General features: G+C 43.1%; 3 protein-coding genes across 10 annotated transcripts in view; 2 read left to right on the top strand and 1 right to left on the bottom strand.

Annotated features, from left to right (window-relative positions):
* The first annotated feature begins 24 nt into the window (after positions 1-24).
* On the top strand, positions 25-2,289 carry mcfd2 (multiple coagulation factor deficiency 2, ER cargo receptor complex subunit). 2 transcript variants are annotated; one of them, XM_025060538.1, is made up of 4 exons: positions 25-156; positions 1,418-1,636; positions 1,758-1,917; positions 1,992-2,289. In XM_025060538.1, exons 1-4 carry the CDS (start codon positions 137-139, stop codon positions 2,121-2,123), a joined length of 531 nt encoding a protein of 176 aa, XP_024916306.1. In that variant the 5' UTR covers positions 25-136; the 3' UTR covers positions 2,124-2,289. The 2 variants fall into 2 exon arrangements, with proteins under 2 accessions (XP_024916306.1, XP_008319537.1); XM_008321315.3 differs by lacking the exon at positions 25-156 and adding an exon at positions 752-953.
* A 763-nt stretch (positions 2,290-3,052) lies between these two features.
* prop1 (PROP paired-like homeobox 1) lies at positions 3,053-6,174 on the bottom strand. The gene is made up of 3 exons (XM_008321314.3): positions 5,292-6,174; positions 4,408-4,643; positions 3,053-3,972 (listed from the first exon to the last, which is right to left on the bottom strand). The coding sequence occupies exons 1-3, from the start codon at positions 5,431-5,433 to the stop codon at positions 3,601-3,603; spliced, it is 750 nt and encodes a 249-aa protein (XP_008319536.2). The 5' UTR covers positions 5,434-6,174; the 3' UTR covers positions 3,053-3,600.
* Positions 6,171-16,015, top strand: part of sdccag8 (SHH signaling and ciliogenesis regulator sdccag8) — a 24,239-nt gene continuing 14,394 nt past the window's right edge. For 2 of the 7 annotated variants that reach the window (XM_008321340.3, XM_025060536.1), the window contains exons 1-13: positions 6,172-6,343; positions 6,664-6,828; positions 6,997-7,082; positions 7,174-7,287; positions 7,386-7,511; positions 7,620-7,712; positions 7,905-7,969; positions 8,052-8,252; positions 8,606-8,744; positions 8,881-9,033; positions 9,685-9,819; positions 10,774-10,890; positions 11,534-11,676. In XM_008321340.3, the coding sequence (XP_008319562.1) occupies positions 6,274-6,343; positions 6,664-6,828; positions 6,997-7,082; positions 7,174-7,287; positions 7,386-7,511; positions 7,620-7,712; positions 7,905-7,969; positions 8,052-8,252; positions 8,606-8,744; positions 8,881-9,033; positions 9,685-9,819; positions 10,774-10,890; positions 11,534-11,676 (1,607 nt within the window). In that variant the 5' untranslated portion in view covers positions 6,172-6,273. Of the gene's footprint in view, positions 6,376-6,663; positions 6,829-6,996; positions 7,083-7,173; positions 7,288-7,385; positions 7,512-7,619; positions 7,713-7,904; positions 7,970-8,051; positions 8,253-8,605; positions 8,745-8,880; positions 9,034-9,684; positions 9,820-9,986; positions 10,122-10,773; positions 10,891-11,533; positions 11,677-12,698; positions 12,796-16,015 lie in introns of those variants that run through there. The other 5 variants (XM_017037548.2, XM_025060534.1, XM_025060533.1 and 2 more) reach the window with 5 other exon arrangements.

The following is a 16,015-nucleotide window of genomic DNA, read 5'->3' as shown; positions in this document are numbered from 1 at the left end:
CTCTTCTTCTCTTCTTCCTCTCAGGTCAGAAGGTAACGGCCTCCTCCTCCTCCTCCCCTCACCCTGTCGCTTCTGACTCGGCTCCTGTGAGTGACACAGAGTGGCTACATGCCCCACCCACCATCGCTGATCTCCAATGACGTCAGCGGGTACCAGGTAGAAGGCAGTCTTCAGAACACAAGTCCAGTTGTTCTCTTCTTAACGGCTTTGGTTAAAATGAACTGCTGGATGAACGAGAACTTTCACAGATGAGATGGTCGTTGTTTTAAAGGCGGGAAGCAGCCATGTTTGAACTTCAGTTCATTCTGTATGAAATGAACGAGACAAAAGCTCACGTTTTACTGTGTCTACTGTTGTGTTTATTGTTATCGTGAATCGTTGATTACAGGTCTATAATTTATGTTACTTTATTCTTTACGTTGCTTCTTAAGGGACGTGAATTTTGCCACTTAGAATTAATCTTTAAAAATTCAAATTCAAAACATTTCTGGCTTTCGTCTTTTAGGCCAACACGTTTCTACGCTCCTGTGTACATCATATATGCCACTTAGAATTAATCTTTAAAAATTAAAATTCAAAACATGTTTCTACGCTCCTGTGTACATTATATGACCTTTTAAGCAACATCGTTTACTTTTACATCTATATATCGTTTACTTTTCAACAGTCGCTCTGGTTTCACTGGTGTCTTTGTTACTATTTAAAATAGTTTACATATATATCGTTTTCTTTTTTCGTCAATTTCGCTGGTCAAGCGGTGTGAACTATCTTGTCCCGTTTGTATACTCTTTGGTTAAAACGACCTATCACATTGAGCTGGCGTGTCCATGAGCAGCCACGGCAAGCGGCGTGGCTCAAACAAAAGTGTGACTTAATAGTCAATTTCTGCCATCTGTTATCAACCACAGTAACTGTGAGTGTAACGGAGCCAAGAGGAGATTCACGCGTCTCAAGTAGGTTTTAACCATCACCTTTTAAACGTCACTTTTGAAAATACGTACAGCGGTGGTTTAATTATGTTGTTATTTCACTGAACGGTTGTGTTGCAGCTTATTAAAAGCAAATCGCAGCAGCGCTATTTAGCTAACGGTGATCCGGTCATTTCGCTTTTGTATCATATACTTAAAAAGTAATACTTTAAAAAAATACTTAAACTGTTTTGTAGGTAAGTTAGAGACCGAGTTTTGGGCGAAAGATACATTTTCTTCATTTTCCCACTTTATAGGTAACTTGTAGGTTCTCCCGTTCATTAAAGAACAAAGGAAAATATATATATGTACAGTAATATAATTGAGACCGTAATGTGGGATAAGTTCTCAAAATACACAATAGAAAAACAGAAAAACAACTCGGTTTGTTACAGCTGTCTCTCTTTCTATTACACCTGACCAACTGTCACTGTCGTCTCTTTTTACAGAATGAAAAGCATCAGATCTACGGTCCTCGTCCTACTGTCCTGCTGTTTTCTCTGTGTTTATTCTCATGCAAATCCTCAGCAGCAACTGTATCAGCAGCAGCAACATCAGCAACATCAACAACATCAACAGCAGCAGCAGGCACCTCCTGTGGTAGAAAGTGCAGCTTCAATAAGTCATGGTCACGGTCGCCTTGACAAGAACATGGTCCAGGACAAAGAGTGAGTGACGTTTCCTCTGGGTTCAGACTGATAAACTGCACAGACTGATGGACTTTGATCAGCAGCAGCCGAGGCCGGTCATTAATACACACTGTTCTGTCTGTCACTGTTTATCTTCCAGCCACATCATGGAGCATTTGGAGGGAGTGATAGACAAACCAGAGACGGACATGACTCCTCAGGAGCTGCAGCTGCACTACTTCAAAATGCACGACTACGACGGAAACAACCTGCTGGACGGACTGGAGTTAGCCACGGCCATCAGTCACGTGCACAGAGAGGTAACGCAGAGCACAGGTCACCTGTTCCACCAGGTGTTTTCACAGATGTTTTTTAACACTTTGGAATTCTGTAGGAGAGAGGAGAGAACAGTCAGCCCATGAAGGAGGAGGATCTCATCGCGCTCATCGACGATGTGCTGAAGGATGACGACAAAAACAACGACGGGTTCATAGATTACGCAGAGTTTGCTAAATCACTGGAGTGACGTGTCCTAATGTTTCATCACGCCCACGACGACTGCACAGACCAACAGGAGGAGCCGTTAGTGGAGGACCAACACACGGAGGAGCAGCTCTCTGACTCACAGGTCATCAGCCAATCAGGAACTCAATCAGAAATTAAAGCAACTTTTTTTTTAATCTAAGATCAGAAATTAAAGCAACTTTTTTTTTATCTAAGTTGTTTTTTTTTTGGACATTTTTCAGTAAACACCATTGAGTTAGCCCCTGACAAATTAAATGTAGATTTTTGTCTAATGCACATTTAAGGACATCATGTAATTGTTACTGTCAGTTTTGTTAGATATGCTGAGGAAATTATTTAATCTCATCTACTCCAGCAGCTGGAGTAGGTTACAGTTCCTCAAACAAAGAGACTCCTTATATTAAGAACCAATAGTAGTGATGTCACTGCGTCATGTTCTGACGTTCCCGCTCCAGAATGCTGTACCTGAGAGTGAAGACTAGGCAGGAATCACGGGTCGTGTTGGTCGACAGGTTTGTTCCTAAACTGTGACTATTTCTTATTATGGAGACGTCAACACAGTCTCCATGTTTTACTCACTGCATCAACACAGTGGCCTTGGTAATGTTGAAGAAAAACTTGTTAATAATCCCAGCTGTAGGTCTGTAGAACCATCCAGATTCTTTATCACTGGATCATCTGGACACACACACACACACTGGCACTGGTCGACTCATTCCTTTATTTTCTTTGAACGGCACTGACGTTTTCCCCTGAAACCTTTATCTTTTTCTTTTTTCTGATTGGTCAACAGATGTTTAACGGGAGTCGTGGTTACAAACGCCTGAGGTTTAATTTCAGTGTGTGTGAAGAAGCAGTTGGAGCTGGAACATTACAGCAGCAGATTTAAAGAAGCCTCACAGTCTGAGGACTGATGGGAAGATCTTTGTGATTTTTGTGATAAAAATGTTTCAGGTCTGTGTGAACAAAAAAAAAAAACATGTATTATTTTCTTAGGTGAGATTTTTGTATAGATAAATTCTATATTTTTGTCATCAGTGTTTGCAGAAATTCCTGATCTGGAAATATTACACGTGCAGCCATGGTATTTCTGGGATGTGGAGTTATTAAAACAACAAAAACAAAAACAACAACTGGCATTTAAAGTCTGTGTCTGGCCTGATAAAATGTATTTTTTTTATCCCTACAAACGGCTGTATGAATTGCTGCCACCTAGTGACTGGAGGCTGTAATCATTCAAGCGTTACAGCAGTGGTACACTTCTGTCCAGATTTCAGATAAAATCCAGGAGATGGAGGCAGCGGCTGTAAAATACCTCACAATACCTGTGAATAAATGTGATGAAGAGTTTCTGCTCAGTTTGAAGACATTTAATAAATTCACATTATGACAGTAAACATCTGTGTGACGTCAGTAACGTTAGACTGACTTCTGGTTAGCAGATACACAGACAAAGTTTCTTCTGTTGCAGTTCCGTTTTAGCTCCAGTAGGAGGTGGGCTCCAGGGGCTGCACAGAGGACAGCGAGAACATGGGTGAGGACAGGTTGGTCCTCAGTGCGCCGTACCACTCCTCATGTTGACGCTGTGAGGTCGACTGGGGGGCCACACTGGGGCAGGGGCACTGGCTGACAGGACCTGGGTGACAGGGGTATGTCCCGGAGGGCAACATGGGAGACAGGTGTGATATATGTGGCAGGTGCTGGGTGTAGTACTGACGGGCCACCCCGGGTGACTGCATGTGCACGCCCCCCAGCAAACCCCTATGGGCGGGCACGACACCCACTGGGAGAGGCTTCTGAGAGAAGCGCTCCTGTTTCCGCTGCTTGGCTCTCCTGTTCTGGAACCAAACCTGTGGAGGTAAGAATGGAGTTCAGCTGCAGGAAGTCTGGAAGAAATATTTACCAGTAAACTATATGATGATAGAAAATATTAACCATTAAAATAAGTAAACTATATGATGATAGAAAATATTAGGATCAGGATAATATATGTATTTTAGCTTTTAGTTTAGTTTGGTTCCTTCTGTCCAACATTATAATAATAATTAAATAATAATTTAAAGTTTACTGATCCCATGTTTGGAAAATTCTTGTGGTAACAGGAAATCTGCCCCTGGCAGGGGTCAAACATATGGTTCCTCTGGGAATCAAACCCAGGACTCTCTGTTCTCTGCTTCTATGGAACTGACAGCGTCTAGCATCTAAAGAACAACGTCTGATATCTGAATGGTTTTTGCCCCCAGGCTCCTGCTGATACCCTAACCCTGGTCTGAAGGACGTCCTACTTGGATGCGGGCCTCGTTGAGTTTGGTGATGCGGGCCAGCTCCTCCCTGTAGAAGACGTCAGGGTACTGGTTCTGTCTGAACGCCACCTCCAGCTGCTCCAGCTGCTTGTGGCTGAAGGTGGTGCGGTGGCGTCTCCTGGCTGGGGAGAAGGTCCTGCTCCTCCGCCCCAGATCAGCAGCCACGGGGGTCTCACACGATGGACCTCCACTCACTGGGCCTCCTGTGTCTGCTGTCACTGGAGACAGAGAAAAAAAAAAGGTCAGCCTGGTGGTTTTCCCAGGTCGGCCTGATGAAAACAGACGTCCTAACATCGTGAGAGCACATTTCAGCAGTGACTCCTCAGAAAAGGAGGGATTACAGTGACTTAACAGTTCCCACTGCCACCAGGGAACCTGAGAGCAGGAGAGATTTAGCTGCTGAAGACGAGCGGCTGAGAACCAGAGACCAGAACCTGGAGGATTTGACCCAGATTAGAAACACAATGACAGGGACTCAGGGACAGGTCTGACAGACTCCAAGTCCTGGACTGGGACTGAACTGGTGTGAATGTGTAGAAACTTTAATGTTCACAAAAATATGATCAAAGTAAATATTGTTTAAACACTGAGCGATGTTCAAGGAACAGAGAGAAAGAAAGACAAATCTTCCATTTTTAGCAGCATTAAATTTACAACTTATTATTTTATCAATTATCATATCAAGTATGTGTAATTTTTCCAAATTATTTTGTCAAATTTTATCCACCTTGAAAAAAGCATTTAATGAACAGATTAACAACCTTTGTTCTAATTTATCAATTTACTGAATTAACTAATCTAATCTACTCTGATCTAAACTGTATATTTAATTAATAATATTAATAATAATATAATAACGGACTCACCTGGACTGGAGCCGACTGCAGCCATGACAGAGTAAAGCTCTGCACCAACCTGCTGACTCCTCGCTGCTGCGTCTCCTGCCTCCTTCACCTGGGCCATAGCTGCACCTCTGCTCCGCTCTGGTCCACAAACCCAACTGACCATGTGGTCCCGACGTCCCACCCACCATCAACACACCAGGTGTGTGTGGAGATAAAGCAAAAACATTTCACCTTTTGTCCCTGTTTTTTTTCTTCCTACCTGGAATTGAATTCTTGTGGCACTGTGTGTGTGTGTGTGTGTGTAGGTAATTAGTAGTTTTTCACTCCTTAAAGTTCCTGGCCTGTGTGCTGAACACCATGAGGTGTCTGACCTTCACCCTCCAGGTGGCAGCACACATCATGGGCATCGGTTACACCTGCCCTGTAAACACCCACCTTCCAGATGTTGAGCAGCAGAACATGTACAGAGTTAGTAAACCTGGTTTTCCTCTCCTCTGTGGTCCAGAGCCTGAACCAAGGACTAATAATTGTGAAACTAAATGATTTTCTGCTAAAATCTGCTTAAATCTGTCTTTGTCTTTTTCAATTGATCTGCTGCAGAGGGAGTCAGTTGTTCTTGCTAATTATTATTACTTTTATTCTCTGTATATATTTATTTATATGTTTTTTAACAGCATTTATCCCACCAGCAGATGGCTTGTCTCGATCCTTTAGTAAATAAAATGTCAATAACTGGGTGGATATTGGACAATACAGAGCGGTGACCACACCAGTGGTTATCTTCTGCTCTCCTCCTGTCCACAGTGGACCACCCACTAGTACTGTCATGTGAGCTAACCCTAACCCCGCCCCTCCGCCGGGGCACGTGAGTATGTTTCAACAAACGCGCAGACGCGGAAATGACCGTTGGGATTGGAGTTAGCGAAGCGGCGTTTGTTGTTGTATGAACTTAGCTGTGTTGTGTTCGCAATAAACTAATAAAGTTTTACGTTTTTAAACATAAATGACTCCGGCGTTGGACTCAGACGAAGATGATGCGGAGCAGCTCGACGTTTACGGAAAGGAACAGAGACGTGCGTTAACATTTGACTAGTTTGGTTGAACTGTAAGTTCACTGTTATGCTAGCATAGTTATGCTAGCATGTAGCATCTCGAGTTTGGCTATGACTCGACGACGTGAAAACGCCGGGTTTTTCAAAAGAAAATACTTTTGTTATTGTTTCAATGTCGCTGGGATAGAACGCATTTAAAGAAGAATCCAGACTTATCGTTAGTAGTAGTAGTGAACGAGTGTCTAATATTTACGATATGTCGCACACGTTATCGTTAGCAGCTCCTGTTTCTGAGCGTTTAACTAGGTGCTACAATCATGGCGCGTGTGTGTTGATTTCAGAGAGAACCAACCACAGCATCCAGCAGTTGAGCAGTGGACTGGAGCAGAAGAATCCTGATGGAAGTGAGATGTTGGAGGTCGGAGACAGTGACGACGGCAGGTTCTTCCCCATCATGTCCGATGAGGAAAAGCAGGCGTGGAGTCAGAAGAAAGGGAGTGAAGCGGGTTAGTGTTTAAATTTGACTGTTGTACAGTTAAATTTGACTGTAAATATTACTGTTTAATTACTGTTTAAAACATTACTGTGACATCCGGTCATGTAGAAACATAACCATTGGGTGGATGTATACTTTTACCTATTAATACCCCCTCCCTCTGTGTCCTCCATTCAAGTTAACCAGCTGAAAAGCCTCCTGCTGAGGCAGTGCAGAGACATCCCTGCTTCTCTCTCTCCTTCACAGAAACAGTCTTCTTACAAGGTCAGTTATGTTTGTTATTGTTTATATTTGTCACACATTCAACCCCGTCATGCTTCACTTTTGTGTTTTGTTTTTTTATGTGCCTTTTTAGAGATTATGTGAAGACCAAAAGTCCACCTTTCCAGTCTATCAGGATTTGGTCCCAATGATCCACAACCAGTCAGAATACATTCAGCACCTGGAGGCTGAGGTCAAACTCTGTAAGGTATTGCATGGCGGCGTAGGTCTTGGATCATGTGATAAACCCTGTATTTCCACGGCTGTATGTTCAGAATGTATTTCCTTGTTTGTGTACATGTTCAGGAGGAGCTGCAGGAGATGAAGCAGCGGGTCAGAGTGGTGGTGGTGCAGAACGAGACGCTGCAGTCTGAACTTCAATCCAAATATGTCGACGAGTCGCTGAATGACTACACAATCCAGAACTCTACGGTACGATTTATGGCGTCTGTAGAAACTAAATCAAATGGTTCCACTTCAGCAGTGATGTCATCTTCTCTGACTGATGTGTCTCTCCATCTGTTCTGTTTCTTCTCTCAGGTCAACAAGAGTCACGGAGGCCAAAACCTCAGTCTCTCAATGAAAGGCCAGAGTTTGCAGCAGAAAACAGGACAAACACTGAGAAATGAACTGGTGAGAATTTAATTTAAAAAAAAATGTTTGAGAATAGAAAAAATGTTTTCTCTTGTAATTACTGGTTACTATATATTTGTCATGTTCAGTTCACAGGCAGCTGCACAGTAGAACTTGGTGGCAATTTTAGATCATGAAATAATTGGAAATGTTCTGTTAGTTTCTCAAACAGTTGTTGTTTTTCCTCTTCAGGAACAACTAAAACAGATTCACCAGGCCCAGGTCCAAAGTCTAGAGTCTCAGATCATTTCTCTAAGGTCAGTGTCCCTCAAAATGATTAGTTACTTCTCCTAACTTTTTTTTCCCCTACGTCTTTGTAACATTTGCCTCTGTGAGCAGGAAGGATCTGTCAGTCAGCCAGAAGGAGTGTGAGGAGTTGAAGATTCTGCTCAGACGTAAGGAGAAACAGGCCGCTGATGCTCTCAGAGCTGATGGACTCCCCCGTGTGGCCGGACTGTGTATTAAATGTGCACAGCACGAAGCGGTCTTAGCAGAGACTCACACCAATCAGCACGTCCAGACGATTGACAGACTCACAAAGTCAGTGGAAGAACAAACACAGAAAAATGTTGCATTCCATTTGTGATGTTTGTCGTATTTTTGATACATATTTTGGTCAGCAGGGTTTGCTATTGTTTTAGTTGTTTGATTTGCATTTGACTGACATGGTTCAAGAAATAAATCATATGGACTACACTTGAAAAAAATAACGATGAAACAATCAAACAACAAAAGTAAAGAAAGAATAGGAACTGGAAAGAGTTCTGTGGAACAAGTTCTTCCCACGTTCTGTTTCAAGTGACTTTCAGTGACTTTCAGAGAAAATGCAGCCTTATGCCATGATTTGCGATTCATTGTTTTATTTCAACCTGTCTTTTCTGTTGCTGTTTCAGAGAGCGAGATGAGCTGCTGGTGGCTCTCTGTGCACTCAGGGCAAGCCAGCAGGAGGCGCAACAGAGGGAGTGGTCCTCCTGTCTCCAGGTCAAACAAGCTGTGGTGATGGCAGAAGAAGCACAGTTGGAAAAAGCAAAGGTCAGAGAAACCTGTGCGGTTCCCATGGTTACAACTGTGTTTTCTGTTTGTTCAGCTCTTCCCTTTTTTTTTCCTAAGAGGTTTATTTCAGTGTGGATGTGAGAGGTGCTAACCTTTTAACCACCACCTCCTGCAGGTGGCGGTGCAGTGTGAGCAGTTGTCCAGGGAGCTAGCTCGACAGCGGGAACAGTTGGAACGAGACGCACAGATATGGCAGGCAAAGATGGCGGAGGCCAAAGAAGAGGGACGAGCCGAGGTCCGTAAACAGAAGGAAGAGCTGGCCGATACTGTGAGTTCTACTCCGTCATTTACATACATAATACACAGACATATGTGGAAAAACTGATTTAAAGTATTTATTATGAATTCAGTCCTTAAAATGCAGTTCCCACTTTTCTTAAGTGTTGTTAAGTCTTGTTAAGTAAACAGGAGCAGACCGTACTTTAGACCAGAGCTGGGGATCCTATGGCTCACGAGCCAGATATGGCTCTTTTGCTGACTGCCTCTGGCTCTCAGATAAATCTTAGCTGGGATTTCTTAACGTAATAAGTAATAAATAATTTCACTGATATTCAAAACATTACAGAAATCATAGTGTTAAAATCTTAAAATATTTAATAACTGTACGGTAAATTCTTTCTTACATGGTGTGTAATAAACTGTATTGTATGGCAAGTATTGCATATAGTAGTATGACATATACACATTTTAATCCATACATTACTGGAGCCAATCACATCAAAACCATGTAGCACCAGAAGTCGCATGAATGGTATTTTATGCAATGGATAGTATAACAATGTTATATGTATTTAAATAACTTTAATATATATTTTTTTAATACCTTAGAGACATGTGGAAAGACTTTGTTTAAATGTTTTAAGTCAAGTTTTGTTTTGTTTCTTCATTAGATTTAACTCAGACCTGTGTTTTGTTCCAGGTTTCCAGTCTCTCGCAGCACGCCGCTGACGTACAGGCCCAGTTGGACAGAGCTTACAGAGACAGAACCTCACTGACCAATCAGCTGGAAGATTCTCTACGCAAGCTAACCAACCAGGAGCATGACAACACCCAGGTATATTTTATGCAATGGATAGTATAACAATGTTATATGTATTTAAATAACTTGAATATATTTTTTAATACCTTAGAGACATGTGGAAAGACTTTGTTTAAATGTTTTAAGTCAAGTTTTGTTTTGTTTCTTCATTAGATTTAACTCAGACCTGTGTTTTGTTCCAGGTTTCCAGTCTCTCGCAGCACGCCGCTGATGTACAGGCCCAGTTAGACAGAGCCTACAGAGACAGAACCTCACTGACCAATCAGCTGGAAGATTCTCTACGCAAGCTAACCAACCAGGAGCATGACAACACCCAGGTAGCTGTGGCTTGTTTTATTACGACATAATAGACACCAGACACAGTTTTGACTCTTTAAATGAAGATATTTTTACAAATGAAAAATTAACAGAGCATTTCAAAATATAGATAAAATCAGTAATAATAATAACACAAGTTAAAAAAAATATATAAATAATTCACTGACTCAAACATGGCTGTAAACACAAACTGGAAAAGAGCATTCCTCACAAATACAAAAAATAATATGTAACAAAAAAACATTTCTACCACTGACATAAGTTAGACTTATCTATGTAAACAAACTGGGAAATGGGACCGTAATCCCAGGTACCATGTCAAAAATGTCCACAGTGTGGCAGCATTTTACAAAAATAATAGATAACGGAGAAAAGTTGAATGAAAAGTTTCCAAGCAACAGTTCGCCCCACGTTGGTGACCTGTTGGACCATACACTAGGTTGTGTGCTCCTATAAAACCACTAGATGGCAGCAGAGTGTTTCCTATGGCAGCATGACATGGTGTGAATAGAATCTGTTCATTTTTAGACTTCAAGTGAAACACGTCAAAATACAGTAACGGTGATAAACTAGTGGTTTTAATGAGTAAATAATATATATATATTTGTAAATAATGTGTATATCTGTGTTTTTGTTTCTCTTGATGTACAGATGTGTGTGGAGCTGCGACATCACGTCAGTCAGGCCCAGCTGAGGAAGGACGAGGCTGAGCGAGAACTCCGAGAGACCAAGACCAAGACCAGCAGGCAGATGGAAAAGGCAGCACAGGTACCACGTTGACCCACTTCATTATAGTGGGGGTATCTTACTCTGTGTTTATACATGTTTTTTAAAATATATGTTTTGTTATATTTACATATGTTAGCCCAGTTTTAACTGTTTTAACTTAAATAGATGTTATAATAATACGACCTTTATTTTTAGTAGAAATGCAGTTTTTTTTTGTAATGCACAAGAATATCAGTAAATTAGAAGAACAATTGGAACAATTTTTTTTTGGTCATTTTTCATCTTTTTAACAGCAGTGATTGACTCTTTGTTGCGCTACTGCCTCCTACTGGGTGACTATATTTGTACCCATACTCCAGTACTCGAAACAGAAAATACTATGAGAGTACAGTGTAGCAGCAGAGAGCGCACACCAGTGTACACTTCTAGTGGCCACATTTCACGTTTTTTTTTGTCTAAAATTTTCACATAATACACCTTCAAAATTTAATTTAAAATTTAATTTTGTTTTCGCCTAATTTCTGTGATGTCGTTGTTCGTTGATTCTTCATCACTTCCTCTTCCTCCCACCAGGCTGTCAAACCTTGACGTTGTGTTTAAGGCCAGAAGGTGTTTGTCTTTTTGTTCAAGATTAAAGTTCCTCACCTTCTCTTCCCTCTTTTCTCCCCTCTCTGCGGGACAGGAAGTGGAAAGGCTAAGCTTGGAGCTGGTTGGCTGTCGTCGGCATCTGGAGGCGGCCCAAAAGGATGGTAGCCAATGGCAGGCCGAAGTCCTGAGCCTGGCAGAACAGCTGGCAAATGCCCAGCGCCAACTGCACCTCACCAGGTAGTACCTAATCCTATTATACATGCCACCACACCCACACACACACACACACACACACACATGCAAAACTCCCCTCTGTCCAGCCCCTGCCCAGCTCACCCCAGTCCAGTCCAGTTCAGACCAGCACACCAACTGGACCTCGCCAGGTAACAGTTAATCCTATTATTCAAAGAACACACACATGAACACACGTGCTGCTGCGCCACCGTCCTGGCACCAACTGGACCTCACCAGGTCACCGCTAATCCTGTTAAGCATGCCACGACATAATGCAAACACACACACACACACATACACACGCAGTGCCACCAGGCCAGAGTCCAACCCAGTGCCTTCTCCAACTGAGCCAAAATGGCGCCTGACTCCCTGTTGCACACACACACACACACGCACACGCAGAGAGCGAGTGATGGCTGATGGTCACTGGACAGCCTGTCCTCAGCGCCTCGTAGCCGTTCTCACGACAGGCACTACCGGCCCCCCCCCCCCCCCCCCCCCAGCACCCCCGTCCTCTGTCCTCTTTGTGTTTCTTTCTGTATTTGGTCGCTCACTTCCTTCTTTTATTTTAAAAATACTCTATACAGTCTGGAACACTAAGAAAATATGGTTTTCTCTCTGTTTTGATGAAGAGCTGAACCTCAATCGATCACTGTTTCTACAGAAACAACTCCAGAAATATATATATTTTTTAATATTATATTTATATTTATTGACCCAGTCGTGTTTACTTTCTGCTGAATAAAACACTGCAGTACGTTTTCATGCCTTTGGGGCTGGAGGTAGAGGTCGTTGACCCCTGTATTTGGTCCAGTTCAGTCCATCACAGGGACGTTCCCTGTTATAAAGAACGTGTTTTTCATTTTTCTTCTCTGCTTTACTGTCATCTTTTTTTTTTTTTTAAACTCCCCTTCCCCCCCTCTGCCCTCCCGTCTCCCCCCCTCCCTCTCCTCTCCCCCCTGTCCCCCTTCTCTTGTCTCCGTTCTGTCTCTCTGGCTGCTGTTTTTCCTCACCCCACCATCCAGTCACAGGGCCGGTCCTAGCCGTGCCAGCCGCCCAGGGCACTTTCTCACCCCCGCTGCCCACAGCCAAAGTGTCTGAGATGGGCACAGATGTGGCAGAGGTGCCCTGTGGTGCTGGAGGCTGCAGGTTATTTCAGCCTGTGTGTAGTTGTGAGTTTGTGTGTGTGTGTGTGTGTGTGTCCACTGCTGCTTCTGGCTCTGGTCTGTGTTTAAATGGGTTTTACTGTCAGCTGGCCAGTGTGAACACACTGGCTGCGGCTGCATGGTGGGATGATGGTGTGTGTGTGTGTGCGTGCGTGCGTGCGTGTGTGTCCACAGATGTGTGACAGCTGTTGACTTGGTCGTTTCTGGTTATCAGCAGCTTAAACCACTTCTTCTCAGTGATGAACCCACTGCTGACTGAACTCATTAATTATTTCATAGTTATATTGTGTTTTTATCAGGGCTGTAAGAAATTATTGATACATTGAAATATTGCAATATTTGGTTTCAGGATAATTTTTTTTTCTCACCAATTCCCAGTCCAATATTCCTGGTGTCAGTTCATTTTCTTTTTCTTTTCATTCTTCTCTAGTGATTCCAAATGTAGATCTGTTCCCTCTGCCTATAATAGTATAACATATATATATATATAATTACAAAATCAAATTGTTGATCGAAACTGAAAATGACGAAAGAAATTATTATGCTGATTATTAGTACCATTTTATTCATGTCTATGACTGTGAACTAAACCTCAATAAAATCAACGCACTGAGATTGAAAAAATTAATGTTTCAAAGAATAAAACAATGACAAAATTATGAAAATATTTATTTAGCACATTCCAACAGTGCACAATATAAAATTCAAAATCAAATGTTAACCTCCTGTGTACATTAAATGCTGGAAGATCTCATAAAAACACAAAGTGCTTTTAAGTCAACTGCTGGATCATTTCTCGTCCGCGCTGCTTTATTCCCTCATCCAAGTAATGATCTTTATAACAGTATATACAGTTATATACAGTGGTGATATATTATATTTACAAACTCCTGGATGAGAGGACAAGTGAAGAACACCGTCTGAACCTGCTGTCACGGCTGTTTTTTTTGCTTTTTTTCTCTCATGTTGAGCTGGAGCTGTTCTTCTCTCTCTCTCTGTGTCATCTCTCCCTCCCTCTCTCTCTCGCTCTCTCCCCCCTCTGTCCATCTGTGGAGCCTCTGGGCTCACGCACAGCTTCTGGTGGTCCATACTTAGTCCCGCCTCTGTTTGCCCCCCCACCCCCACCCCGCCCCTCATTGACGGTGACTACAGAGCCGGGCCTCTGTCTTTGTAGTTGTTTAGAGACAAACTGTGTGTGAGTGTGTGACTGACGGCAGCCTGGAAGGTCTCTGAATGACCGTCCTCCAGACCTGGTGCTTTGATTCTACTCTGTGACTTTTCTCACTCTTCACTTTCATTCTGTTCTCTCCGCTCACGGCCCCGACTGATCACAGCCCGTCTTCAAACAGAGGGACATGAAGCACAGACCGTTCTGTTTGATTTCTGACGGCCCTGCCTTCCTCTCTGAGAGACAGTACACACACACGCACACACACACGTCTTTTTGTACAACTGCACACTGTTATGAACATCAGTCAAATCTGCATGCCTGCACACACTCGCACATACACACTCACACACACACACACACACAGATGCATTTGCGGCATCCATGTGTCCCACGGCGGCTGGTGAGCTGTTGCTGCTCTCCAGGATTGGATCATCAGCCAGCTGTGAATTGGACAGCACAGGATCTGTTCTAATCCCTGCCACTCTGTTCACATCCACACACACACTCCACACACACACACACACACACACACACTCTCTCAGAGTCCCAGACTCGGCCTAGCAGTGGGTTTTACTAAGTTTGTTTTGTTCTGTTTGCTCTTCTTCTTCTTCACTTCCTCTTCTCCTCTGTCCTCGTCTTCTGTCCTCGTCCTTCTGCCACATGTGGTCAGAAATCCCAGGAGTCTGAGGGGCGGGGGCGAGGAATCACTCGTGTTATTTCTTTTGCACACATGCCAGACACGCATGTACCGCTAGCCCTTAGTAAAAGTGTGTTTGAATGCGTAACTGAGTCCAGTGGTGCCGGAGTTGAATATCTGCAGGATCTTCCCTCAGTTCTTTTTATCTCTGTGAAATGCAGCGTCTCCGTGCGTGAAGGCGTTTGTGTGGAGCGGCAGACGTCGATGAAGTCAGAGCAACTTCAGTCGAGAAAGTAAAGAAAAAAGTGTCCGTCGGTTTCTCACCTCCAGCTCATGAATATGTAACTGTGGACGTGAAACATCTGACCGTGACGGCCTGTGTAATTCACTTGATGTGACTAAGTCATGGACAGAACAGCTTTTGGCCCAAACGACACGTTTGTAAATTCAAACAGGAGGAGGTTCAGACTGAGAGAGTGTTGGTGGAGAAAGAAGTTTGGTTCAGAGAGAGTGTTGGTGGAGAAAGAAGTTTGTTTTAGATGAGGGAGAAAGAAAGAAAAAAAACTCCTGGGAGGGGAGGGAAAATCCTCCCAAACTAAACTGGTCTGGACCACTGTGGAGATTTTTATAAATTTACATGAGGAGAAAGTAGGACTGTGTGTTGGCAGGGATCTGGTGATGGAGTTTGTATCATCATACTGGGGAAGACTGAGAAGAAGAGTTGTTGACCACAGCTGACCAGCACTGTTGTACTGGACAACGTCTGGTTCCAAACCTGGTTAGATCAGTTCATGGTTTTACTGGTATCAGTGCTGTTGTCAAATTTTTTCATGTTTTTAGCTTATAAAGAAAATAATTTTGGTCTCTCAGCTTCTTCTCCATGTAGTAATTATAACAGTAGATAATCGTAAAATAAAAATAATTCAGTGGATCTGTTGAAATATCAGTGAATAAATGACTTTGTGAGAGACGGATTCTTTAGAGTTGACTCGCAACTAAACACTGCTGCTGCGCTGTGTTTCATTTAATTATTTTTTTCCACTTTTTGTACTTGAACACTGTGAGTGTGTGTGTGTGTGTGTGTTGGCAGAGAAGTGTAAATGAGGAAGGTGAGGCAGCAGATGTCACGTCCTGCCAGAGGCTCGCTTCGAGCAGCCAGTGAAATCTGGGCGCGACAAAACTGCTGCAAACCAACTCGGCGGGAGGCCCTTGTCCAATCACGGCCCAGAATAAAAAGGCCAGGGCGCCACGCGGGCCACGGCCACTCACGAGAGGCGGGCGCCATAATGAACCTGCGAGGCCTGCCAGCAAACACACACACACACACACACACACACACACACACTCTCTCTCTCCCCCGCGTTAAAA

The sequence above is a fragment of the Cynoglossus semilaevis genome, chromosome 12 (genome assembly GCF_000523025.1).
Source record: "Cynoglossus semilaevis isolate Cse_v1.0 chromosome 12, Cse_v1.0, whole genome shotgun sequence".
Taxonomy (NCBI): Eukaryota; Metazoa; Chordata; class Actinopteri; order Pleuronectiformes; family Cynoglossidae; genus Cynoglossus; species Cynoglossus semilaevis.
The sequence above is the reverse complement of the archived record's forward strand: the minus strand, read 5'-3'. Positions and strand labels throughout refer to the sequence as shown.